The 25,011-nt window shown below is 56.3% G+C and overlaps 3 protein-coding genes and 1 long non-coding RNA gene across 15 annotated transcripts; 2 read left to right on the forward strand and 2 right to left on the reverse strand.

The window, feature by feature from the left end:
* Window positions 1–273: 273 nt before the first annotated feature.
* On the reverse strand, window positions 274–8,461 carry FKBP8 (FKBP prolyl isomerase 8). 4 transcript variants are annotated; one of them, XM_070246675.1, is made up of 9 exons: window positions 8,307–8,461; window positions 6,626–6,938; window positions 4,226–4,395; window positions 4,022–4,110; window positions 3,482–3,699; window positions 2,690–2,862; window positions 1,755–1,832; window positions 1,213–1,344; window positions 274–793 (listed from the first exon to the last, which is right to left on the reverse strand). In XM_070246675.1, exons 2-9 carry the CDS (start codon window positions 6,912–6,914, stop codon window positions 707–709), a joined length of 1,236 nt encoding a protein of 411 aa, XP_070102776.1. In that variant the 5' UTR covers window positions 6,915–6,938; window positions 8,307–8,461; the 3' UTR covers window positions 274–706. The 4 variants fall into 4 exon arrangements, with proteins under 4 accessions (XP_070102776.1, XP_023481272.1, XP_001503379.2 ...); XM_023625504.2 differs by having other exon boundaries at window positions 3,482–3,702; XM_001503329.5 differs by lacking the exon at window positions 8,307–8,461 and adding an exon at window positions 7,750–7,909 and having other exon boundaries at window positions 3,482–3,702.
* Window positions 8,462–14,035: 5,574 nt separating this feature from the next.
* On the forward strand, window positions 14,036–21,165 carry KXD1 (KxDL motif containing 1). 5 transcript variants are annotated; one of them, XM_070246682.1, is made up of 7 exons: window positions 14,144–14,204; window positions 14,887–14,952; window positions 15,207–15,366; window positions 16,764–16,885; window positions 17,936–18,088; window positions 19,399–19,445; window positions 20,229–21,165. In XM_070246682.1, exons 3-7 carry the CDS (start codon window positions 15,292–15,294, stop codon window positions 20,456–20,458), a joined length of 627 nt encoding a protein of 208 aa, XP_070102783.1. In that variant the 5' UTR covers window positions 14,144–14,204; window positions 14,887–14,952; window positions 15,207–15,291; the 3' UTR covers window positions 20,459–21,165. The 5 variants fall into 5 exon arrangements, with proteins under 5 accessions (XP_001503383.1, XP_070102785.1, XP_070102783.1 ...); XM_070246683.1 differs by having other exon boundaries at window positions 14,169–14,239; XM_070246684.1 differs by lacking the exon at window positions 15,207–15,366 and having other exon boundaries at window positions 14,103–14,204.
* On the reverse strand, window positions 18,239–22,166 carry LOC138919917 (uncharacterized). The gene is made up of 2 exons (XR_011430484.1): window positions 21,640–22,166; window positions 18,239–18,615 (listed from the first exon to the last, which is right to left on the reverse strand). It is a non-coding gene; the product is annotated as an uncharacterized lncRNA (long non-coding RNA).
* Window positions 22,114–24,881, forward strand: UBA52 (ubiquitin A-52 residue ribosomal protein fusion product 1). 5 transcript variants are annotated; one of them, XM_005604084.4, is made up of 5 exons: window positions 22,114–22,312; window positions 23,398–23,511; window positions 23,773–23,859; window positions 24,493–24,595; window positions 24,684–24,881. In XM_005604084.4, exons 2-5 carry the CDS (start codon window positions 23,409–23,411, stop codon window positions 24,775–24,777), a joined length of 387 nt encoding a protein of 128 aa, XP_005604141.1. In that variant the 5' UTR covers window positions 22,114–22,312; window positions 23,398–23,408; the 3' UTR covers window positions 24,778–24,881. The 5 variants fall into 5 exon arrangements, with proteins under 5 accessions (XP_005604141.1, XP_014590226.1, XP_005604142.1 ...); XM_014734740.3 differs by having other exon boundaries at window positions 22,222–22,334; window positions 23,401–23,511; XM_005604085.4 differs by having other exon boundaries at window positions 22,239–22,334.
* The last annotated feature ends 130 nt before the right edge of the window (window positions 24,882–25,011 follow it).

The following is a 25,011-nucleotide window of genomic DNA, read 5'->3' on the forward strand; positions in this document are numbered from 1 at the left end:
AGGTGAGGCGACAAGGTCGAGAGGTGGGGTCATGAGCATAGCTGGGTGTGAATTCCAGCAGACTCTGGCTGGGCACCCTAAGCAGGCTGCCCTACTTTTCCAGGCCTCAGTTTCCCCCTGCATAAAGCTGGTCTGCTGTGGCCTAAGAGGAGACACCCCTGCTCCAGTCCTGGCTCAGCCACACCCAGGGTGCTGCGTGACCCTGCATGTGGCACAGGCTGTCTCTGGCCCAGCCCCAGGCGACGGTGGAAGAAGGCTCCGGAGCCAGCAGAGTGCGGGGTGGGAGGCTTTATTTCACTGCGGGGGGAGCCTGGACAGAGGGCAGCAGGCGAGGCAGGAGGGGACGGCACTTGAACAGGGTTTGGGTCGGGGAAGGGCTGCCCCTGGGCCTGTTGGGAAGGAGAAACTGAGGCCGGCCCGTGTCGAGACCTAACCCAGGGGGGTGGGAGTGGGGGTGGGAATTGGGTCTGGAGGAATGAGGGCCCCTCCCTCTGGGCTGGACGCGGGGTCCAGGCCCTGCCTCACTTTCCTTCTATAGGGCCTCAGTCCCTCCTGCTCGCTGCGCCACGCAACCCCCAATCCCCGCTGCCCCCACCCCAGAGGAGCGGGCTAGGCTACATAGGGCAGTAGACAAGGAGCCTGGGGGAGTTAGGGAGCATGGGGTGGGGTCCACGGTGTGCAGAGGAGGTGGCGGCCACTTGGGCAGTCAGTTCCTGGCAGCGATGACCACAGAGAGAGCCACACCCCCCAGGGCGACAGCTGTCGCCCCAAACAGCCACTTCCATGGGATGGACTGTGGATAAAGCGGAGGGAAGAAGAGGCTGGAGGGCGGTCAAGACTAATGTCTGGGGCCTCAGCTACCAACACAGCCCAAACAGGCCTCCAAGCAAAACACTGCCCGACAATGCCTTTCCTATCTCCTGGCAAACTCCTACTCATGCATTAAAACTCAAGCCAAATGTCCCCTCCTCTGAGTCACCTCCCCATCCCCTCTAGAAGAACCACCTTGAGTCCTCTAGATTGTGTTCTATCTTCTGCTCTGGCCCTGGTCACACAGAGTTGGGACCTGTGTCCCAAGCATGGTCTAGCATAACCCAGACGATGAGGACATCAGTGTTTGCAAAATGAAGAAACTCCCTCTGCGTAGCATGCCCTGCCCACAGCCCCTGCCCCTCCTCTGGCAGCCTCCTGTGCCTGCCGGCCCCAGCTCACCCAGGCACCCTTGCCAGGACACTTGGCAGGCAGCCGGCTGGGGTTGCCTAGCATTTTCCGGTACAGGGCGGTCTCCGTGCTCCGCTGGGCTGCATGCTTCTTCACCAGCTTGGAGAGCTCCGCGTGGATCGTCTGTGAGAGGCAGGTGTTAGTTGGGGTAAGAGCATGAGGCAGCAGCAGCCAACCTAACGACCATCATTGCTGGTGCTCTGCCTTTCTGGGGCCCTGGGACAGAGGGGGGAGCACAAAGCGGCCAGGAGAGAGGAAGGTTCTGGGAGGAAAGCTGAGGATGTCGGCACTGGCCAGGTTGGCAACAGCCTCAGCCTGTGAGACCCCTGGGGGTGGAAGGGAGCCCAGATCACCTCTGCGGGGTCATGAGGGTCTCAGCAAGCTGCCTGGGGCCCTTCAGCCACCCAGCTCCTGCCACTGCCCAGGTAGGAACACGACATGGAGAGCCACAGCAAGAACAAGGGGCAGACCACAGGCCAGACTTCCTAGACAGGCCAGCAAGGCAAGTGCCCAGATCACTGCATTCTACTCACCTTGTTGGAAGGTTCCAGCTTCAGGGCCGCCCTCAGGATGGGGATGGCCTCGCTGTACTCGCCTTGCTGGGCCAGCACCTGCGGGAAGAAGTAGGCAGGATCCCTCTGGACCCACTCTGGTCATACTTTCAAGAAACCTGGGTCTGCCAGGCTCCTGGCCACCCTGACAAGTCCTAAATCATTTGCAAGGCTAGATATTTAGCAGTGAGTGAGAAAGACAAAACCTTCCCCTTTGAGTGGAAGAGAGAAATAAGATGCATGACACTGGCCTGTGCTGACAAGTGATGGGAAACATGAAGGCAGGGAAGGGGGTCAGACTGGGAGTGGCAGGGAGGGCTTCCTGAGGAAGAGACATCAGAGCAAAAACCTGAAAGAGGCGAGGGAGAAACTCACGGGGATATCTAGGGTGTGAATGTCTCTGGCAGAGGGCACAGCCTGTGCAAAGGCACGGGGGTGAGAGCAGACCTGACCTGGGCAGTAAATAGTGAGAAGGCTGAGAAGGATGGAGAGAAGCAAGAGGTGAAGTGGAAGGTGATACCAGGAAAAGGAAGATCAGATGGCCCAGAGCCCCAATGGCTGCAATGAGGATTTGGTTTTCACTCGGAGAAAGATGGAAGCTGTAGAGGGTACCTGTGAGGAGCAATCACCACTGGGCCAGAGAGCAGTGTGGAGGAGTGGAAGGAATCTACAGCTTGAGGTTTGAGTCTGGCCTCAGTCAATGAACTGCTGTGACTCAAATCAGGCCTCTGCACTTGTCTGGGCCTCAGTTTCCCAACCTGTACCCCACAAAACTCAGGTGGCTGACACTCATGTCCTTGTCAAATCCTGGGTTCAGGACCACTCCCAGTGCTCTGGGCTGGGGGAGCCTGCCTGCTGCTGCCCTGTGCCCACCTGCCCGTGGCCTGTGGTCTGTCCACCTGCGGCTCGAGGCCCACCTTGCCCTTGCGGAAGAGCGCCTTGATGTTGTCCGGCTGGTGCTCAAGCACGAGGCTGCAGGAGCGCAGCGCTGCGCGGTAGTGGTCCAGCTTCAGCTGCGAGGCCGCCAGGTTGTTCAGACACTTCACCTTCAGCTGCAGGAGCTGCTCCTCCTCCTCGAATGTCATGTCCACTGTATGGGGATGGCGCCCAACCGCAGCAGCCATCACCACGCTGCCAGCCCCACAGCTGCCCGTCTGCAGAGGGGTTGGCTGCCTTCTACTTTGGGCAAAGGCACCCCGCGTGCAGTGGGACCCAGGCCAAGGCTCACCCTCTCTGAACCTGGTGGCGGAGAATACTCGGGGGCGGGTTTCTAATTGTGTGTCCAGTCACGGGAGGAGAGGGGGCTCTAAGCTCCCAGTGCTGGGACCTCTCCAGTCTGTTCCTCAGGGAACCTCAGGCCTCTCTGGCCTCAGCTTACTCAGCTCTAACAGCACTGTCCTCAGGGTGCTCCCAAGGAGTCTACAAATGGAGCCTAAGAGAAGTGAGTGCTGAACCATGGGCACACAGATTGACACCATCGCAGTCACCCACGTTCTGACATCTACCTGTGTCCTCTAACATTCCAAGGGTCTGGGATATAACACAAGTCTGGAGTGGACTCTAGCCTAGAGGTTAAGGACAGTTGACCATTTATCCACAATCTGGAATATTCTAGAACATTCTGAGTCTAAGGCTCTCTGTAGCTTGAGGCTTCTGGCATTAGTGGATGCCTTTGCAGGGAAGGTAGAGGGATTTGACCTGTCAATCACCTTTGGCGCTGGAGGTAATGGCCTTGATGGCGAGGTCATAGGAGTTGGCAGCTAGCACGAAGTCGGCCCGCTGGTAGTGGGCATTGCCACACTCCCTTTTCCGATTGGCCAGGGCCACGCGCTCCTGCCCGGTGAGCATCTCCAGGTCAGGCCCGTCCACGGCCATCTTCAGGGTTACCTCCAGGCACAGGGCCGCGTGCGGGGGGATGTAGGGGCTCCTGCTGGGGGGTGGGGTGAGGGGATCACTCAGACCTGGCAGCCACCATGACGGAACCCCAGACATGCTGGGTTGGCTCAGGAGCAGGTGGGAAAGGGCTCAAGTGCCAGAGCTGGCCCCACTGTCATCCCCGCCTCAGCAAAATATAAGGGAGATAACTCCTGCCACCCTCAAGCTACATGTCTTGGTGAGTGAGCTGCCCTCCCTAAGCCTCAGTTTCCTTTTCTACAAACTGCGCAGGCAGATGGGCCGAGATGAGGGGGGCATCCGCCCCACCCACCTCCCCAACCCCAAGGAGACCCCCCCTGGCAGCAGGTTCTCACCTGCCCTGGGGGCCATAGCAGTACTTGGAGTCAGCAGTGACCATGGCCGTCTCCCCGACGTCCATGAGCGGGACGCTGAGATCCAGGGCCTGGGTGTGTGGGGCCTGAGTGTCAGGTGGGTCCAGGTGCAGCACAGCCTTGGCCTACCTCCTGGCCCACCAGCCACCACCTCCCCCACCCTGCCTCCATCTCACCCAACCGCACCTGGATGACATCGCAGTCGCCCAGGGTGAACACCAGCTCCGGCTCCTCCTGCACCCGCGTGCCGTTCTCCAGTGACGTCTGCAGCTGCACGGTGACCACCTGTCCCTTAGTAGGGCGGCTTGAGCCAGGTGGGCCAGGGACCAGCGTCTTCTTCCTCAACAGCCCATTCCCTGCCAGGGACCAGGGACAGGCAGCCTGTCACCCGGTGGCTCACAAGGCACCTGCTCCCTGAGGGCACCCACAGTTCCGCCCATCCCAGGGGTGGCCCAGCACCAGGGAACAAGCTGAGCTTCAAACGGTCATTCTGCCACTTACGGGGCAGATGACCCCATGCCTCTGGGCCTGTCCCCCTGGTTGTACATCGAGCATGAAGGGATGGATTCGGGGAGTGATGTTGGCCCTGAGGACAGGTTCAGTGAAGACTAGCTAGTCTGATCATTATCTGAAGAGAATCGGGCTCAGCAAGGGCAAAGAGGTGCGACAAGCCGCCTTGCCCAATGCAGGCAGGGTGGCAGGGACGCCCAGAGAAGGGACTCTGGAGCCACCTATCTCCCGCCCCTGGTTCCAATCCCAGCCCTGTGACATCTGGGCCTTGATTTACCTAGCCATGAAACGAGGGTGGTCAGGGGGTCTCCTGTGACACCCTGGTGAGCAGTCTACTTGTTTAGCACAATGCCTGTGACATGGGGAGCGCATCTCTACTAAAGCATCACGTCACCAAATTTAAAAGTTAAACAGAGCCAAAGGACCCATAAGCAAAAGCAGCTGGATGCCCCCACAGCCTGAGGAGACCACCTCCCTCCATACCCCTCCATTCCCACAGTCGGAGGAATGGCCCAATGGCCACAGCTAACACCTACTGGGAGCCAGGCACAAAGCCCCGTGCCCCCGCGAATCCACTCACAGAGCCCCCACAACGATGACAATCACTGCCATCCCGTGACAACTGCTGGGTGGTAGAGCGCTTAAATGTGTGGGGCGCATCAGACCAACGGCATCTGCGGTCACCTATGTCCTGAAATTTACCTGTGTCCCATAATATTCCACTGGTCTGGAATATACCACAAATCCAAGTGGACCTTAGTCTGAATGTTAGGGACAGGGAGGATATCTATTCATATTCTGGAATATTCTAGAATGTTCCAAGTTTTCATGCTGTTTCTCAACTTGTACGTGCCCCTGCATCCAGTCTGAGAACCACTGAACTAGTGGATCCTGAGGGACCCGTGTCCTGAGGTTTCCAGGCACTAATGGTAGGGTCACAACAAGGTACTGCCTCTCATTAGGATGGACTCTGGAGTCACATCCTCTCTCAAGGCCTGTTTTCCTTGTCTTGAAGCCCGAATTCTGACCTCAGAAAGTGGGTGGCTCAAATATAAATGGATAGAGCCAGCCTTGTGCTCAGAAACGGAGCAGGCAGCTCCTATCAGTAGAGAAAAACCTCCCAAACTAATGTAGCCAAAGAGGCTGTGTGACCTGGGGCAAGTGCCTTCAGCTCTCTGAGCCTTGGTTTCCCCATCTGCAAAACAGGGATATGACAGGAATTATATGACAGGAATTATATCACAGGGTTGTCGTGAGAATAAAATAAGATAATGCACAGACCCGGCACAGAACCAGTGCTCAGTAACTACTACCTGGTGGTGTTGTTTAGCAGCAGTAATACTTTTCATCAGAAGTAGTGGAGATGGTGTTAGTAACGACCCTGTTTTATCAGTATCAGTATTATCTGATACTGTGGCTTTAGTATCGTTACTGTTACTGGTAGTAGCAATGACGTTTTACTCCCACTTGTGTGGACACCCGCGTTATTTAGTGCGTCAGATATCAGTCCTAGCAGCAATATGCTTCTCCAGCTTCTAGAGTTGCTGTGATGGCGTACGTGGGGGGCAGATGTGTGGGCTCCCCTAGTTTCTTTCTTGCAGGACTTCTCTGAGCAATGGATGCTGTGAACCAGACACAGGGATGAACAAAAGAGGATGTTCCCCAGATCTATTTGAGCCTAAGAAACATTTTTCAAGGGACAGGCACTTGCCAAACGCCAAGAAAAGAGGCAGTGGGGGTTGGGAGCTGCTAGCACCTAGTGTGCTGGCTGTGTGGTCCCGGGCAGTTGACTCAGCCTCTCTGAGCCGTTGTCAGCAGCCCAGGGAAACAAAGACATAGCACATCGTCCATGCAAGTGTGTGTGTTTGAGACAATGAAAGGGGTTCATAATCATGAAGTGCCTCAAGCAGTTGCCTGTGGCTGGCGATCACTGTGGTCACCACCTTTTACTTCCAGCCTACTTCACAGCAGAGATGGGGAAACAAGGCTCAGGGGAGGAGAAGGCCTGGGCCAAGGTCACTCCTGAACTGGAGCTTCTGGGCCCTGTGGGTCACCCGAGCCACCCCTGCTCCTTACCCAGGATGTCCAGCCACTCTTCCGGGGCTGGGGCGGGCTCAGGCTCGGGCTCCATGGCTGCCAGGAACTCTCGGGCCAAGGCCCCAGGCTGCTCGGCCTCCTCCAGTGGGGGCTGCCCCACGTCCTCAAGTGGCGGCAGCTCACTCAGGTCCTCCTCCTCCTCCTCCTCCTCGCCCTCTGCGTCTTCCACCCCATCCAGCACTTCGAAGTCCTCAAGCGGCGGCACCCCAGCAGGCGGCGGTGCGGTGGGCTCAGGGCCCACGGCAGAGGGTTCAGCACAGGATGCCATGCTGCTGGGGGACGGGAATTGGCCCTAGCGAGGGGAATGGATGGGGGTGAGAATCCCACCCAGCCCCTCAAATTCTTCTCTGCATCCATTCCCCACACTGCGGATCACTTCTCGTGTGACTCAGGGTCGGCAGGCCTCAGTCTCCTCATCTACACAGTGGGTAGAGCAACAACCCTGGCTTGTCCAAAGGATTTAACGACCGAGCATCAAACCTTGAACATCAGGTTCAAATAGTGTTAGCTACTACTGGAACTAATTATTACTTAATCTTTGTAAACACCCCAGAAAACAAAGAATATCCCCCCATATTTTGCACAAAAGGAAACTGAGGCCCAGAGTGGCTTTGCCCAAGGTCACAGAGCAAGCCAACGGCAGGCGCAGGATTTGAACCTGAGGCTGTATCTGATGATATGCCCACAGGGGCTGCTAAGATTGTTCCAGGAAGCTAGCCCCTGAGGTCTTGAGCAGGCTATTCTTAGAGCCCAAGGGAAAGGAAACCGAATCTTTACCAGAGCTCCCCACCTCCAGCTGCCCTTTCTCCTAAGGGGAGGCACCCAGAAACCCCAAGCCTTTTCCTTCCATACCCCGAACCTAATACCACCCCCCAACACCAGGGACCCTGGCCCAAACCCTTCCCTGGGAGCCCTTTCTCCTCTCCTCAGGCCTCCAGGGCACCCTCTCAAAGTAACCTTCTCTACAAGAGTGGTGGAGACCCCCACCGCATTCTACAGCCTCCTCTTTGGGCCATCAGGAACTGCCTCCCTCCCCCAGGCCCCAAGCTCAGAGGTGGTAGAGCCGTCATTCTAACCCACAGCATCCCCTCCCTAACCCTCACCTGCCTGCTCCTTCCGGACTCGGGCCCCATCTTCTGCGACCCTCCCAGCCCCCACCCCCACAATCCCCTGCGCCCGCATAAATCGCCCTCCCCCCTCCCCCAACCACCGCCCCCAGCCCGGGCCAGCAACCCCCAAGAGCCGCTCCGTTGCCCTGTAAACACTCCAATGTCCCCAGACGCCCGCCTCCCAATCCCATAACACCCCATGCCCTCCAGACGCCCCCCGCCCGGGCCTGGCCCTCCGTCAACCTCCCACCCAGGCCCCCAACGCCCCACGCCGGTTCGACGCCACCAGCGTGGGGCCCCCGATCCCCCCGCACCCCTCGGTTGACCCCGGCCCTCCACGTCTCTGCCCGAAGCGGCCCACGGGCTCCCCTCGCCCCCTGTGGCCCCCACCCCCCACGGCCCCAGCCCAGCCGCGCCCCCCGGTTCGCCTCCCCCGCGGCCCTTCGCCCCGCCCATCGGCCATAGCCCCCGCCGCGCCGGCCCCAGGACCGAGCCAGGCCCTGGCAGTGCCCCCGGCCGGCGCAGCCCCGCCGGCGCCCCAGGACACGTGCCTCCGGCTCCGGGACCCCCGCCTGGGGTCCTGCGCCCCCCTCCCCGCCCCCAGCCGCGGCCGCCGCGCCTCGGGAACCAGGCTCGGGCGCCTGGCCCCGCCCCCACCGTGCCCATTGGTCGCTGCCGCCGCGACGGCAGTACCCACTGGCCCGCACGCACATCCGTTTCGGGTGCTGGCACCGCCCCCTTCCTGCTTGGATTCGCGGGGCGTTCTTAAAGGGGCAGAGGCCGCCGGGCCACCCGGAGAGGGGGCGGGGGCAATGGTAGGGCTCCAGACCCAAGTCCATTTGCCAACTTGCGCGACTCACCGCTCCAGCGTGAGCTTACTCCTGCTCTTCTGTGAACTGGGGATAAAGACTGGTATCCACGCACTCTCACACCGGGGCTGTTGGGAGGACAGCACTAGATGGTATTTTCTTGAGGCGCTCAGGCTTGACAGTGAGGTGCTGGATAACCCACCGTGAAAGCCCAGTTACCGCTGTGGACCCGAGGGGCCCGAAGGAGAGTAACGTGCCCAAGGGCACACAGAACCCCTGCCCCCTGCGCAGTTTGTCTAATCCCTGGAAGGTTGTCTGGTGCATACAGGAGGAGCTTAATAAGAGCTGAGTTCCTCCTGCCCGCACCCTCTGCTGGAGGGTGACAGGGTACCCACCCCGGAGAAGGTGATGGCATCGATTAAACGGGTTTTTCTCGATCTTGTTTTGAAAGCAGGGGGGCACTCAGTCCTCGCTCGCTCTATTTTCTTTCTTTCCAAGCAGTTACCCCCTTTCAGAATGATCTTGTTCATTCTTTTGCTTCCCCCAGTCACCCCCATTCTGCTCCACTGTGGAAAGAATTTTGCCTGTTTTGTCCCCACCGCCTCCTTGAATAATGCCTAGCACCTATGGGAGTTTAATAAATGAATGAATAATCGAATGAATGAATGAGTGGGACGTGGCTTTAGGAGGTAGATAACAGTGGAGGAGGTAACTGGCTTTTGGAGGTAAATAATTTGTCAGATTGGAGCTCCAAGGTCACCTCCTACAGGAAGCACTCCCTGACCTCCCCAAGGCAAGACCAGCTGCCCTGATTGGCTGCCCTCTTGGCACAATGAACCTCTATTTCATAACTGACTGACTTGTATTCTGTGCCATCATTTGACTTACCTCTGCCTCCCCCACTAGACTGGAAGACCCAGCACCTGGGAATGCTCTGTTGTTTCTCATTGTTTTAGCCCTGAGGCCTACACAGTGCCTGACACAAAGCCGGGTGGGGGATATGGGGAAATCACTGTGGAAGGAAGGCAGGCAGACTGGCCAGGCAGAAGAGATGGTAGGGCAGCGGAGAGAGGTGAGAAATTGCCCAGGAAGGAATATCAAATAAGCCCTGGGCCAATCCTCGTCCTGAGGGCCTTGGACTAGTCCCTGGCCACCCCCGAACCTCAGTATTTTACCTGCGTGGTGGAGTCACTTGCCCATGCAGTCCCACTTCTGTTACAGGGGTTGGAGGAACTGTAGTGAACTTGACAACCACCATACTAATACATAAACAACTACAATAAACAAATAGAAAATAATAACACCAACAATCATAACAATAATAATCATGGCTGGCGCGCAGTTATCACAGGTGTAGGGAAACACTTTACATGTATTTAATCCTCCCATCAGTCTTAGGAGAAAATACTCTGATATTTGGAAACCATGTCATTGGCTGCATACAGAGTGGCAATTGTCATATCTTCCAGGTGAACTGAACTTTTTATTGCTATGACATGCCCCTCTTTATCTCCATGCTTCCTGCCTTAGCGTGGACTTTGTCTGATGTTAAGGTCATACTCCTGTTCTCCTTTGGTTCCTGTTTTATTTTATTTTTTTTGGGGGGGAGGAAGACTAGCCCTGAGCTAACATCTGCCAATCCTCCTCTTTTTGCTGGGGAAGACTGGCCCTGAGCTAACATCTGTGCCCATCTTTGTCTACTTTATACGTGGGACGCCTGCCACAGCATGGCTTGCCGAGCAGTGCCATGTCCGCACCCGGGATCCGAACCAGCGAACGCCAGGCTGCTGACGCGGAACATGCGAACTTAACCACTGCGCCAATGTTCCTGTTTTAAATGCTGCATCCTTTTCCTTTAAACACTCCACTCTTTACCTTCCTCCTTTCTGTACCCTCATGTTGTACGTGTGTCTCTTGTAAGCAACATAGAATTGGGTTTTGCTTTTTGGTCTAGTCCGCCCATCTTTGTCTTTAATTAGTGCATTTGGTCTATTTACATTTAATGTAATTATGGACCTATTTGGACTTAAGTCTGCCTTCTCCTGTGTTTTCTCTCCATCCCACCTGCTCCATGCTCTTTTTCTCTCCGCTTTCCTGCCTTCTTTAGGATTGGGTACATGTGTTTTGGTAAGATTAGCCTCATTTTACAGATGGGGAGACTGAGGCACAGAGCAGGCAATTACCTTGTTCAAGGCCACAGCGATGAAGGACAATATGGGCCAGGTCACTTCCATCATTGAGCTTCTCTTCCAGCCATGGAGCTGGATATTGCACAATGATGCAGATAAGTATCAGCTTAGGATTGTTATGCAGGAAATAAAACTGAAAAAAGTGGCAAAAAACTGAAAAGAAAGGCTTCGAGAAAGGTGCCCAGGTTTAGGCCTCTCCCAGACCAACGTCCCCATCACTGACCCAGCTGAGCATTCCCATCACTTCCAACCCCCTCCCTTTGACACACAAAGGAGGGAAATATTTTCTTGTCTCCACTCCACTGTGCACAAAACATTTGAGGCCAGCCAAGTCCCTTTTGGCCTGATGTGCAACCCCCACCCCTTCCAGGACCCTTGTAAATGTTTCCTGGCTTCCAACAGAGCCCAAGGGACTCATTAACAAACTCGATTTCTCCAGCCTGGATGTCTTCTGCTGCAGCCGGCAGACAAAGCTGTAGTTCCGTTCTCCCAGCAGCCTCTGCCCCGGCTCCTCTCTCGGCCCTGGCTGCTGCATGGCTCACTGAGCTCCACAATTTTTACAAGGACCAACTCCATGCTATGTGTTTTCCCACCATCCTGCCTTTGCTCCTGCGATTCCCTTAGCCCTGAATCATTGTCAGCACCTAGAAAACTCCTAATCCTACCCCAAAACCCCAACCAGATGTACTTGATTCCTTAACCCCAAAATGAGTCCTCATACCCCACTCTTCAGGTTCCTCCAGTCTTGAGTGTCTCTTCCATCTAGCCCAGCACTGTTTCCCTCAGGGCTGGGAGTGTCTGCGTCAGACTATGCCTCCCTTCATCCTCCAGGGGTGGGTGTGAACTGAGTATTCTCTGGAGCCCCAGAATATGGGCCATGCCTAGAAAGGGTGGCTACAGGGTTAATTGAATAATTTTTTTTTTTCCTGAGGAAGAGTCACCCTGAGCTAACATCTGTGCCAATCTTCCTCTGTTTTGTACATGGGTCACTGCCACAGCACGGCCACCAAAAAGTGGCATAGGTCCATGTCTGGGAAGCAAACCCAGGCTGTCAAAGCAGAGCACGAGGAACTTAACCCCTATGCCACGGGGCTGGCCCACTGAATAATTTTCAAAACTGTTTGTTGAACTAAATATATAAAAATCCTGGGGGCCGGCCCGGTGGTGCAGCAGTTAAGTTCGCACATTCCACTTCTCAGCAGCCCGGGGTTGACCAGTTCAGATCCCAGGTGAGGACATGGCACTGCTTGGCAAAAGCCATGCTGTGGTAGGCGGTCCCACATATAAAGTAGAGGAAGATAGTCATGGATGTTAGCTCAGGGCCAGTCTTCCTCAGCGAAAAGAGGAGGATTGGCAGCAGTTAGCTCAGGGCTAATCTTCCTCAAAAAAAAAAAAAAGATTTTAAAAAATACGCATCCTCATGTTAGTATGAACTCATGGTTTTCGGTATATATAAAAGGGGACAGACATAGAAGTAAATATAAATTTGCGTATTTGTGGGTTAGTAGGCATACATATATTTCCTAACTCTGACTGCTGAGAGGGTCTCTGAGCAGTGACAGCCCAGTGGCAGTGAACACACCCAGCACCCAGATCTTGGCTTTTTTTTTTCTTCTTCTTCCCAAAGCCCCCCACTACATAGTTGTATATTCTAGTTGTGAGAGCCTCTGGTTGTGCTATGTGGGACACTGCCTCAGCATGGCCTGACAAGCAGTGCCATGTCTGTGCCCAGGATCCCAACTGGCAAAACCCTGGGCCGTCAAAGTGGAGCACACGAACTCAACCCCTCAGCCACAGGGCCAGCCCCCAGATCTTGGTTTCTAAATCCTATTCTCCAAGAAAAGGAACCAGGCTCTTTGGAGAAATGGCTGACTCCAGGGATTCCAAAGCAAGTATGGAACGTCTTGTGGTGCCAAAAGTAAAGAAGTGCTCAGAGAAAGGTGGAGACATATTAAAACGACATAGGTGGGGCCGGCCTGGTGGCGCAGCAGTTAAGTTCGCACATTCTGCTTCGTTGGCCCAGGGTTCGCCAGTTCAGATCCGGGGTGCCGACATGGCACTGCTTGGCACACAATGGTGCAGTAGGCGTCCCACATATAAAGTGGAGGCAGATGGGCATGGATGTTAGCTCAGGGCCAGTCTTCCTCAGCAAAAAGAGGAGGGTTGGCAGCAGGTGTTAGCCAGGGCTAATCATCCTCAAAAAAAATTAACAATAAATAAATAAATAAATAAATAAATAATAAAATAAGGATATATGAGCTAACTTAAAGGGGCAGCAAGATAAATAATATAGAAATTAATACAACTATGTACTGGGTGGCTTTGGGGAGAAAACGGAAAAAATAAAATCTTTAAAAAAAATGAAAGAAAGAAATTAACTATAATCCGCAGAGTAAAATAAATATTCATGAGTTCATAGTGATATAAATACTCGAATAAATCCATAATTGGAGAATAGACAGCTCTTGTTTACAGAATTCCAATTAATAATTAAATTAATAAAATCACCATTATGCAAACACCATAGTAATCACAGCCGCTAGCAAGAGCCATAGATGGATGCTAAAACCAGTGGGTGAAAAGTATGTTTAAAAAAACAACAAAAAACTAGGGTATCTATATGGTCTTTTAAATATCTCCCGGTAAGATACATATTAATTGTAAAGGGGGAAACAGTGACAGTTGAGAAACTGGCAGACACTGCCTTAAGCACGTAATCAAAGTCAACACCACCAATAATAAGACACACCAACACCCCTGCCTCTTGATATGATGCATTGAGGACACAACATCACTTCTGTGGGATTCCGGCCCAAACTGCTCAACTTCGGTCTAAGCATGAAGAAACACTGGATAAACCCATAGAGATGGGTATTCTACAAAACCAGTACACTTCAAAAGTATTAAGGTCATGAAAAATTAGGAAAGACTGAAGAACTGTCACAGAGTGGAAGAGACTAAGGGAGACGTGACTAGATGCAATGTGGGATCCTGGACTAGAAAAAGGTGACCAAAAGGGGAGCGTGGATTTTTGAGCCCGACTGAGTCTGATTCCCAGCCTGTAAAGCAGGACACCTGGATCCGGGCCCCCCGCAGACCACTCGAGCACTATTTGACCTCGGGGCGGGGGGTGCCTGCCGCCGTCGGCTGTCAGTTTAACTACCTACTAAAAGGGACGTGTTGCAGCCTCCTCTACCCACTTCCGGGCTGCCTTGGAATTCGGGCTTTGGGAACTACGCAGGCGCGAGAAGGACTCCTTGACTGGCTATGCGTTGTGACGACACGCGAACAGGAGCGGCGTTAAGCCTCACCCCTTCCTGCCGCGTCCCCGCGCACGCAAGTCCGCCCCGGGCACGTCGCCGCCACCCGCGCTCGCACGTATGGTGCGTGGTGACGTCGCGGCGGCGCGGGCGCCATCCCGGAAGCGCGAGCAAGGCCGCCAGATGTGCAGGTGCCGCTGCCACCGACGCCGGGGCCGAGTTCTGGGTGGGGCTGGGGCCGCCGGGGCCGCTGGGGAGCCGGGCAGGGTCGGGCGCGGCCCCGGGCTGTCGCGGGGTGGGGCGCGCCGCTGGCCACGTCTAGGCACCTCTCCTGCGCACAGGCCTCAGTTTCCCCGTCTGCTCAGTGGACGCGTTGGCGGCGCCGCGGTCTGGATCCGGATCCGGGGCGCGGGAGTTGGGGCCGCCTGTGTTTAGGCCGTGCTGTGTCACCCGGAACTGGGCGTTGCCCTGCTTGGGCCTCAGTTTCCCCGCTTTGCAGGGGCGGGGCGTGAGGGGATATGCAAGCCCTTCCCCACTCGAGTTTTGCTGAGTGTGGACCGCCAAACTAAATTCTGTTAAATGACTTGGGTGGAATCGCGGCGCCTCTCTGCGTCGCCGTGTGACCTTGGGTAACTGAGCCCACCTCTGTGAACCTTAGTTGCCCTCGGAGACGATAGTTGTCTGCCTCATAGGGATAGTTGGGGATTAAATGAAGTGCTATACACGTGTTCGCGCATGTTCTTGGAAGCACCGGCAAGCCCTCGTTAAAATGCTGATTCCCGGGTCGCGCCCTGGCATTTCTTTACACTCCCTTTGAAGAAACAGTCTGATCCGAGCCCAGCGCCTTATCACTGTTGGTTTCATTCCCCACAGATAGCACTGCGAGATGCTGATTCTTTGTTATTCTCATTTTCTGGATGAGAAAACTGACTTAAAGAGGTGAGGTGACTCTCCCAAGGTCACACAGCCTCCCTCTCTGTGTGTTTCCCCCATGAATATATTTGGAGCAGGAACCAGAGCTCTTGCTGGGCATTTCTGCCCTGTCTGTGGGCCGGACTAGCTGTTAGTCAGGGAAGGCTTCCTGAGAGAGACAGCTGGGGTGGGGAGGAGTGTGCCTCGAATCCCTCAGCCCTCAGATCTGGGAGCCAGAGACAGGAAAGAGCCCTCCTTTGAAGCAGAATGGTTTCCTGTAGGTCCAAATCCTGTGCCTGCCAGGCTCTGGCTGTGGACTTCCCGCCACATGACTCTGCCCTTTGAGTGCAAGTGTCCTCTTCATACATGATCACGCTTCTTTGGAAATGTGGAGTGTCTGGGTGTCCGGACCTGGCACACAGTGGGAGCTCAATAAACATGGTGATTATTGGGTGGGGAGAATTTCACCAGGGGTGGCAGCTTATTTCCAGAAGGCATGTAGAGGCTACAAACTGCTAGCTAGATTCAGGGCTCAAATAGATACTCGGCCCCGTGGTGTTTGGGGGAAAAAAAGTATTAGTTGCTGACATTTGTAAATGAGGCGATTTCACAGAGAAAAAAAACCCTGTATTTCCATTTTTTCCCTGGAAAAAATCAAGTCTGGCAGGAATCAGCTGCTGTAAGCAGCAGCTGTCTCCTCCTGGGTGGCTACTGAACACCTGGTCGGATTCACACCTTTGTGGACCCTGCAGAGCGTGGGCATGTGAGTTGTGACTCAGGTTCCCTGGCCGTGTGTTCGTGACCTAGTTCCTCAGCCCGAGCCTCAGTTTTCTCAGGTATAAATAAGGATGATAACAGTTCCCAGTGTGTGATGTTAGTGCCTTGTTTAGCATATAGTAGATCAAGTGAGCTCTGAAAGACCCTCCTGATCCTGTGTGTAAATTTTAACCAATCACAAGCAGGTCTTTCTGTCAGCCATTAAATGTGTGGACCCCAGAATCAAGCTATGTCAGAATTCTGGGTTTTTCCTGACCCTCCCCCCTGCCCCTGCACCTCAGGAGGGTCAGTGCTGAAGCTGTGGCCCCTCCTGCCCTGGCATGGTCATCTGCCTGCCAGGGGAGCTGGGAACAGCAGAGCCGTCTGGGTTGCTGGGCCCACAGCCTGGCTGCGAGTGCGTGAAACTGTTGGCTTTAATGTGCTAGTACAAGTCTAGCGGCAGGGCTGAGTTTGAAAGGTTGTGTTGGCCTCCGCCAAACTAAGTTCTGGAGATCCCTTGCTATGAGCCGGGTTCTGGGCTGCATTCTGGAGCAGAGCAGCGAGCGAGAGAGACAAGCCTCTGCTCTCTGGGAGCTGACTGCTGTGGGGATGACAGGCAAACAGATCAGCTGACGACCGAGATAATTTCAGGAAAAGACACGCCAGTGAAGCAGTTAGAACAAGGTGGAGCAATAAGAGTGGCCAGAGTCGGGGGAGTCAGCGAAGACCTCTTGGGAGAGAAGACATTGGAGGTGGTGGTGATTTGATGGGACGGCTGGTGCAAAGGCCTTGTGGTGGGAGTGGGCCAAGGGTGGGGATGTGGGAGGAGGCTGGCAGATCTGTGCAGGCCGAAGTTGCCCCTGACCTTGGGCACACGGAGGTGGGAAGCTGATGGGATTCTCATGTTACAAACATGGTCTCCTGTAGTTCTCAGAACACCCCCGAATTCCCAGGTGACAAAGCTGAGGCTCGGGTGGCACGACCCACTCATGTTCAGGCAGCCTTTGTGGTTGCCGGCGCCTCCTCTCTGTCCCACCCCCCGTGGTGACTGGTGCAGACTGAAGACTTCTTGCCTGTTTCAGGCAGCGGAGGAGGAGGAAGAGATGGACCCCCCGGACTCGGCCTCGAGGGTCTTCTGCAGCCGCATCCTGAGCATGGTGAATGCGGACGACGTCAATGCCATCATCCTGGCCCAGAAGAACATGTGAGTGGTGGGCAAGGGCCGTGGGTCCCCGGCATGGGAAGGGAAGGAATCCATTTGTTGGCCAGTGTTCTTGCCCTGCCCGGCCCTACCTTAGGCCCACACTGGTGCTAAAATGAAGGAAATTAGCAAATCTGCGACTGGCTCCAAAATAAGTCTTTTCCTGGCCTGGAGGCAAGGCCTTGGCACAGGAAGCAGGGCTTTCAGACGGGTTTGCAGCTGCAGACGGTTTGGCGGGGGCCGCAGCAACTCCTGTCCCAAGGCCTGGGGAGGGGAGAATTGGGGGCATAGGAGAGGCTGCTGGGGGATGTGAGGGAGCCAGTGTGCTGACTTCCTGTTGGGAGCCTGGTCTCTCGCTGTCCAGGCTGTTTCTGCAGAGGGCCTGGGTCTCTTGGAGGGGCTGTGAGTGCCCTTTGTCCTCCATGGGGCCTGGCCCTGTGGCCTTTACAGCCTCACCCTAATTCCAGCTGGCCCTGTGAGGGAGCGCAGCTGACACGGCCTTGGGGTGGAAGCGCAGCCTCCTGGGGCTTTATTTTCGTGTCTTTATTCTAAGCTGTAAGACTCTTCCTTCTATTTACGGGACAGCACAGACCTGATACCCTTACATCTCCCTCGCTCTGTGATGAGTGCTAGGTATGTCTGAGTCTCAGCAGTGCCCATCTCTCTTAGTTCTTTAGGTCTGATTCAGACCTGGCCTAGGGAACTCCCAGACTGAGGGGGCACAAAACCAGACACAGACCTTTGTGGCTTCATGGTATCAGGGCTGTTCCAGAGGAACAACCTGGAACTAGGGGAGTCAGGGGAATCAAACAGCCTGCTTGGGGGAGAAGGTGAAGGCTACATGAGGAGGGCACACTTGAGTAGGGTTTTGAAGGTTGAAGAGGAGTTTGCTAGGTGGCTCAAACAGCAGGTAGAGCTCTGTAGGACAAGGGAATGGCACATACAAAGGTCATGGTGCAGGAAAGGACTTAGCATGATCATTTGGCAGGGCCCCGTCATTAGCAGGGCCCTGGAGATGGTGCAGAGGAGTTGGTGCCCTCTCTCTGCCACCAGGCTGGACCGCTTTGAGAAGACCAACGAGATGCTGCTGAACTTCAACAACCTGTCAAGCGCCCGCCTGCAGCAGATGACTGAGCGCTTCCTGCACCACACGAGGACGCTGGTGGAGATGAAGCGGGACCTGGACAGCATCTTCCGCAGGATCAGGTGGGTGCTCAGGCCCTCCCTCCTGACCCGAGCCTCCATTGAGTTCCTCCTATCTTCAGTGAGGGCAACGGGGAGCTGCAGCTTGTTTATTTTATGAGGCTTCATCGCGCACTTAGCATCCAGGAAGATCTGAATTTTGGGATAAAAATCTTAATGTTTCTGAATTTAAATTTTATTTCTTTTCAAACAATGCAACACAGCACCAGATGCATAAGACAAAAGGCAGGCAAGGACAGACAGGGAAAGGCCAGTTCCAGGCCCCTTGCCCCCCCAGGTCTTCTCGCAAGGAGCAAGTGAGCTTGCCGGGTTGTGTGGGTCCTTCCCGAGCCAGGTCCTGAGGACAGGGAAGATGACGTCCAAGTCCCGGGACACAGAGAACGCCAGATGCAGCGCCTGGAGCGCGCGTCATCCCGGCCACCATGAACAACCGCGGCCAGCGCGCCTGGCCCGGGACAAGCTGGTGCCTCTTCCTCTGGCTTGGGGGCAGTGGCCAAAGATTGAGGGGAACGTGTCTCTTTGAGCAAGTTCTGTGCAGAAATCACAAGACAGGCTGGTTGGATCCTTTATAAAAGCACCCCTTTTCTAGGGCGTCTCAGCCGGCTGGCTGTCCAGGTATGGTGTGGCGGGGGTCGGGGGTGGGGGTAGACAGGAACCCCAAGGGGCGACACCTTCTGTGTGTCTCTCTATCACCCAGGCGGCACCCGGCAGGGAGGGGCTGGCCGGTCACAGGCAAGGATGAGAGCCTGCGCTCCGCAGACCCCTTTGGAATTCTCTGTAAACAGTGCTGCAGCCTTTGAGGAAAAACGCCTCGTTAAAGAAAGGGAAGCGATGCAGCTCTGTGAACTTCAGTTTCATGGGAGCCAGTGTGCGGTGTTGGGGTTTGCATGAGTTGGTACTCCTGGCCCCCACACAGACCCCTCCCCCCACGGATGGAGAGACAGGCCGAGACCTGTCGCCCAGAGGAGCAGCTGCTGGGGGCAGCTTGCTGGAAGGCCGTCCTGGCAGGGGGGAGTTAGACGGAAGGGGAGTGCTGCCAGTGGAAGGCCCAGCCAGAGCGAAGACCAAGCACCCAGGATGGGCGGGAGCTGGGTGACAGCTGGGTGGCTGGTGCCCACCCCCGGGAGTGGGAGGTCCGTCCACAGGGCTGAGCGCCTGGGCCTCCCTCCAGCCCCGAGCAGGGTGCGACAGCAGTGACAGGGAAGTTCCCGCCGCCCCCGGGCCCAGAGCTGACGGCAAGGGTTCTCGGCCGGCACAGGCCCAGCTTGTCTACCAGCCATGTTCAGCTCTGTGTGCCTTCCCTTCCCCTGCAGGACACTGAAAGGGAAGCTGGCCAGGCAGCACCCAGAAGCCTTCAGCCGTAAGTGTCACCCTGCACCCCACATCTGGCCTCTGTGCCCTCAGATGCCAGCCCAGGCCCCAGTAGACAATGGGTCCAGAGAGACCTGACACAGGGGGCAGAGGCGGGAGTGCTGGCTTGGTCATCTTAGCAACCTGTGTAGCAGGTGCTGGGACTAGGGTCCCCTCCCTGGGGCGAGGTTGCACCAGGGAATGTGGACAAAAATAGTGACAATCCTTGCTTTAGTGAGCACAATATACCCCTACAAGCCAGGCTCTTACCCGCAACCACTCACCTGTGAGGTAGGGCTGTGAGTGTCCCCATTTTACACAGGGGGAAACTGAGGCCCAGGGGGGCAGCGACTCATCAGAGGAAGCTCAGCGTCCCCCCATGCTGAGCCTTGGTTGACCCCATCTGCTGAATGGACCAACAGCTCCCCACCCCAGGGCTGCTGACAACCACAGGCACAAAGGTGATGCTGTCGTCAGTCCCACTTTATAGAGCGGGGACCTGAGGCAAGGGCAGGTGAGGGGCCTGGCCCAGGGGACGGAGTCAAGAGGGCAGAGCCAGGCTCAGCTTGCCCCCAGGCCTCCCAGCCTGACCCCAGAGAACCTGAGTCCTTACCTCACCTCACCTTGAAGGGAGGCCTCTCACCTGCCTAAGCCTCAGTTTCCTCCTCTGTAAAATGGCCCAAGTCATGCTCCGTGGGGTGGGGGGAGCTGTCAGGGGTCACTGGCCCAGTTAATCCCTCGTCACGGTGCCCGACACGATGATGACGCCAACTCCTGGGCCTCCTTCCCCTAGACATCCCGGAGGCCTCCCTCCTGGAGGACGAGGATGAGGACCACATCCCGCCCAGCACCACAACCACCATTGCCACCTCGGAACAGAGCACGGGCTCGTGTGACACTAGCCCTGACACCGTCTCGCCCTCCCTCAGCCCCGGCTTCGAGGACCTGTCCCACGTCCGGCCCGGCTCCCCTGCCATCAATGGCCGCAGCCAGACGGACGACGAGGAGATGCTGGGCGAGTAACCCTGCTCCCCAGCGCTCCCAAGGTGTCTGAGGCGGCAGCGCACACCCTGCCTCAAGATTGACAGCTTTGCCGCGCTGTCCATTATCCAGGGCTCCGGGGGACAGGCTCCCTCCCGGGGGTGTGCAAGTCCTCGAAGTCTATGATTCTCACTTGTCCCTCACTGAGAACATCTCTGCAGACCCCTCTGCCGGGCCAGGGGGCAGTGAGCCCAGCTGAAGTCATTGGGCTGGGCGCAAGGGGGCTTTTCCAGAGCCAGGCCTGAGGTCTGCTCTGACCAAAACTCAAGGTTCCCAGAGGCCAGAGCCAGATGGCCCCTGCCCCAGCACCCTGGGCAGGGCCTCCTCAAGGCAGACAAGCACTGTCATGTCTGAGTTCGCCTCAGCCCACCCCACACCCACTAATTCTGGTCTCCCTGCCCCTCTGTCCAATCAAAGTATTGATGAAAGCATCTCAAGGCGGATTCTGAGACAGCTGTGGAAGGCTCAAGACAGAGGCTGGCCGCCTACTCAGCCCCCAGCCAGCCTGATAAGGCCTGTGTTTCTCTGACCAGAGGTGTGCACGCTGAGGGCCCAGCAGGCCTCTCCCAGGGTCTCTGTGGAGCAAGCCAAGCCACCTTGGAAAACAGAATTTAAACGGAATATTTTTGTACCCGATGTTTACAGATGCTGTTGGGAAGTTATCAATAAAAAGACTCCATTACTAAAAAGGGAAAGATGCACCTAGCAGTATATTTCTTCCATTCTTGGGCCTAGCAGCCCAGAAGGGGGACAAATACTGTATGTGGGACAGGATGGGGTGCAGCCAGCCAGGCACAACTAGACTAGGGAGAGATGTGGCTGCTCTTGGTGGGAGTCTCTGGTGGTGGCAGCCATAATAACCCTAGTTCCTGTCACCACCTAGACCCTCGCACGTGCTGTTCCCACTCCTCCCAACACTATTCCCTGACCTCCTTGAATAACTCTTTCTCCAGGTCTCAGTCCCAGGGTAGGCTCCTCACGGAGCTACACTGGTCCCATCCACAGAGTCCCCTCACCTTTGAAGCACTTAGAAATTGTTATTAAAGGCATCTGTCCACACCCGAAAGTGTCTACTTTTGCCTGGTCCATAGGGGGCGCAGGGAAGTGTTTAAGGAAATAAAGAGAGACGCTGCCAAACCCACAGCTACCTTCTCAGTCCTCACCTCTTTGCGGCGCGCGGCACCTTCTAGCCATCCGCGAGTCTTCTCGGTCCTACAGCCTAACAGAGCCTGAGTCCCAGCCCCATTTTCCTGGGTGACTGCACCAGCCCCAAGTGCTGTCTCTGTTCCCGTACCCTCCGCCGTGAAATCCATCTGCACAGCGGTCAGAGAGCTTTCTAATAACCACCTCGGGGCGTTAGGTGCCTCGGGTGGCGCCCAAGGGGTCTCGCACGTCCGGCCCCTGCGCCCCTCCTACCTTCCCTGTCCCGACCCCTGCGTCCCGGACCCGCAGACCCTCCGCTTAGTGCCTCTGCTTTAGCACAAAACAGTCTCCTCTACTCGGCAAGGATTCCCAGAGCGCCCGTGACGCGCCAGCGGACTTCAGCCTGACGGGCAACACCAGGAAAGGTGCGGTACTCTTCTCACGTGACCCGGAGGGCGGGGCTCACCCCGGAAGCAGGTGAGCGATGACCGCCCACAGGCGCGGGGGCTTCGTTCGCCAGCACCCAACATGGCAGAGGGGCGGGGACAGGGGCGGGGACAGGGGCGGGGCCACGAGAGCGGCGCGGATTGTGACGCAGGCGCGCAGCGTGCGCGGTGCGCAGGCGCTCTCGGCGGCGAATCGACGGTTTCCGGTTCCGCCGCCCTCTTTCTCTTCAACGAGGCGGCCGAGCGGGTCGGTGTCGGTGGCTTTGCGGGTTCGCGCCGGGCCAGGGTCGGGCGGGAGGCTGTGGGAAGCCGCGGGGGCCCTGGCTGCGGAAGGGCCAGCTCCGAACCCGTCCGCGCAGACCAGGCTCCGCGGGGCGGCCAGATCGGCTGAACAGGGCGCGTGGGGCCGGGGTTCCGAGCCTGGACCGGGCTCCGGGTGGCGAACCGGCCTTGGGGAGAGGGGCCTGCCCGCCCCGGCAGCCCAGACCTCTCCCACGCGTCCTTGGGGCGGGGATGGGTTCTCCCCGGGACATCTGAGGTGGCGGGGGAGGGGTGTTAAGCGTGTAACTTTTTCTCCACGCTAGACACTGCCCATAACCCTTCAAAAACGTTGACACCCGGAACTGGGTCTTTGCCTGTTACATACAACACATCTGTAAGGAGAGGCTGGTAGTAGCGCCCATCTTCTAGGCTCTGTTTTTCTTTATTTGGAAAATGAAGTGTTATGTGTAAACAAGTACCTGGCACGTGGTCGGCAGATACTATTTATGGGTCGTAGCAAAGGCAGGAAGTGTGGTCTGGCGAGTTCGGGCGTAACCGAGAAGGAAGCCAGAGTGTTGGGAGTCCTAGCTTGGAGTTGGAGAGGAGAGGAACTGCAGGGAGGAAAGTGCGTGTGTTGGGGGGATGGCTGCTAAGATGGGCTTCCCACCCAGGCTGTGGGAAGGGCAGCTTGTGGAGCAGATGGAGCCAGAGGCTGGGGGAGGGAAGGAAGGACAGGACCTCCAGACCACGCTAGGGGAAAATGTGCCTGGCAAGATGGTGCCTTGGCCATGTACTTAGTCCATCTGCAAAGTTGATGAAATCCCTTCTCAGCTGGGCACAAGGAGCTTAACCACAGTCCTTGTTCCCATGAAGCACATTGGTGCCACAGGTCCAGGAATAAGGTGGAGGAAGCGTGGTTGTTGGTTAACAGGACATGTTTGAGCTGCAGGCTTGGAGGGGTGGGAAAAAACCAGCACTGGGGCAGGCCTGCAGTTGGGTCAGTGCGTGCACAGGGCTGCACAGACCTGCAGGGTCACCACTCCCTCCATCTCCATCCCCCCACCCACCCAGCAGACGCAGACATGCAGATCTTTGTGAAGACCCTGACGGGCAAGACCATCACCCTCGAGGTTGAGCCCAGTGACACCATTGAGAATGTTAAAGCTAAAATCCAAGACAAGGAGGGTGAGTTGGGCTGGAGCTGGATCCTCTCTCCAGTGGGAGCCCCTCAGCCCAGGGCAGCTGCTGTCCCGTGGGATGGATATTGGGCTTGGACAGACCTCAGCCTTGCCTGTGATCCTGGAAAGGCAACTTGTGCTTGCTACCTCAATTGCCCTTTTGACAGGTTGTGGGTAATGCTGGGGCAGCCCTGTGGAGGAGGGGGGAGCTGCCTAGTAGTGTGTTTGCCCAGAGCCTCAGGAACTGAACTGCTCGCCCTCTCCCCAGGCATCCCACCTGACCAGCAGCGTCTGATTTTTGCCGGCAAACAGCTGGAGGACGGCCGCACTCTCTCAGACTACAATATCCAGAAAGGTATCTGAGGGGTAGGGTGGTTGGACAGGGCCCTATGAGGCCTAGGAGCTGGGATAGGGGCACTGACAGCCTCATTGGTACCAGGACAGGGGGTGGGGGTGGTTCTTAAGGTGAGGGCCAGATGGGGCTGGGGAGTTCTGCTTCATAAGACACTGTTTTCAGCACTGAAAAGCATCTCATGATGCCTTCCAGATGGCAGTGGGTTCCCATGTTCTTGTTCACATTGTTTTTTTTAACACTTGTGTTTTGTTAAAAATGTGGTAACTACTTTAAAGGAAATCAGTGTCACTTTTTGCAGCAACAAGATTTAACTGTCTTGCCCAGCAAAATAAAAGACCATTCTTGCACCACTTAGAAATTGCTAGAAATTGCCTTGCCTGTCGGGAAACCCAGATGGATGCCACTGTTGGCGTATATTAGCCTCAGACTCCCCAAAGGCTGGTGGGAAATGACAAGATAGTGGCTCTATGGTGGGCTGGGCTGGCGTGTCCATTACATGAACTGCCTAGGGATTCTGACATGTCTCCATCACACTGGAGAAGCTCTCAGGTGACGGGCCCTGCCCTGCACCTGCGAGCCGAGGTGCTGGGCCCGGCTCAGTTACTGTCTCTCTCCGACCTTTGTTTCCTGTAGAGTCCACCCTGCACTTGGTGCTCCGCCTGCGGGGTGGCATCATTGAGCCTTCCCTCCGCCAGCTCGCCCAGAAATACAACTGCGACAAGATGATTTGCCGCAAGTATGCTGCAGGGGCGGGGTGGGGCAGGGCGGGGGCTGGCCCTGGTGGGGAGGGATTGCCCTTACGGGTCCCTCCTGTCCTTGTGCAGGTGTTATGCTCGCCTGCACCCTCGTGCTGTCAACTGCCGCAAGAAGAAGTGCGGCCACACCAACAACCTGCGCCCCAAGAAGAAGGTCAAATAAGGCCCCTCCTCTGGCTCCTCCTTTGCCCGAAGCGTCACCTCCTGCCTGAGCCCCATGGCCCTGGGGCCTCAATAAAGTTTCCCTTTCATTGACTGGAGCAGTAACTGGTGTCCCTGTGGCTGGTCTGTGTAATGGGAGGTGGCTGAGGTGTGGGCATCTCCCTTAGGGACTCTGCATACCTCTTGGGGGTCTGCTGTCATGGGTTCCAGTTGTCACATCTGTCAGTGGGCTGTG

Source organism: Equus caballus, chromosome 21 (genome assembly GCF_041296265.1).
Source record: "Equus caballus isolate H_3958 breed thoroughbred chromosome 21, TB-T2T, whole genome shotgun sequence".
Classification (NCBI taxonomy): domain Eukaryota; kingdom Metazoa; phylum Chordata; class Mammalia; order Perissodactyla; family Equidae; genus Equus; species Equus caballus.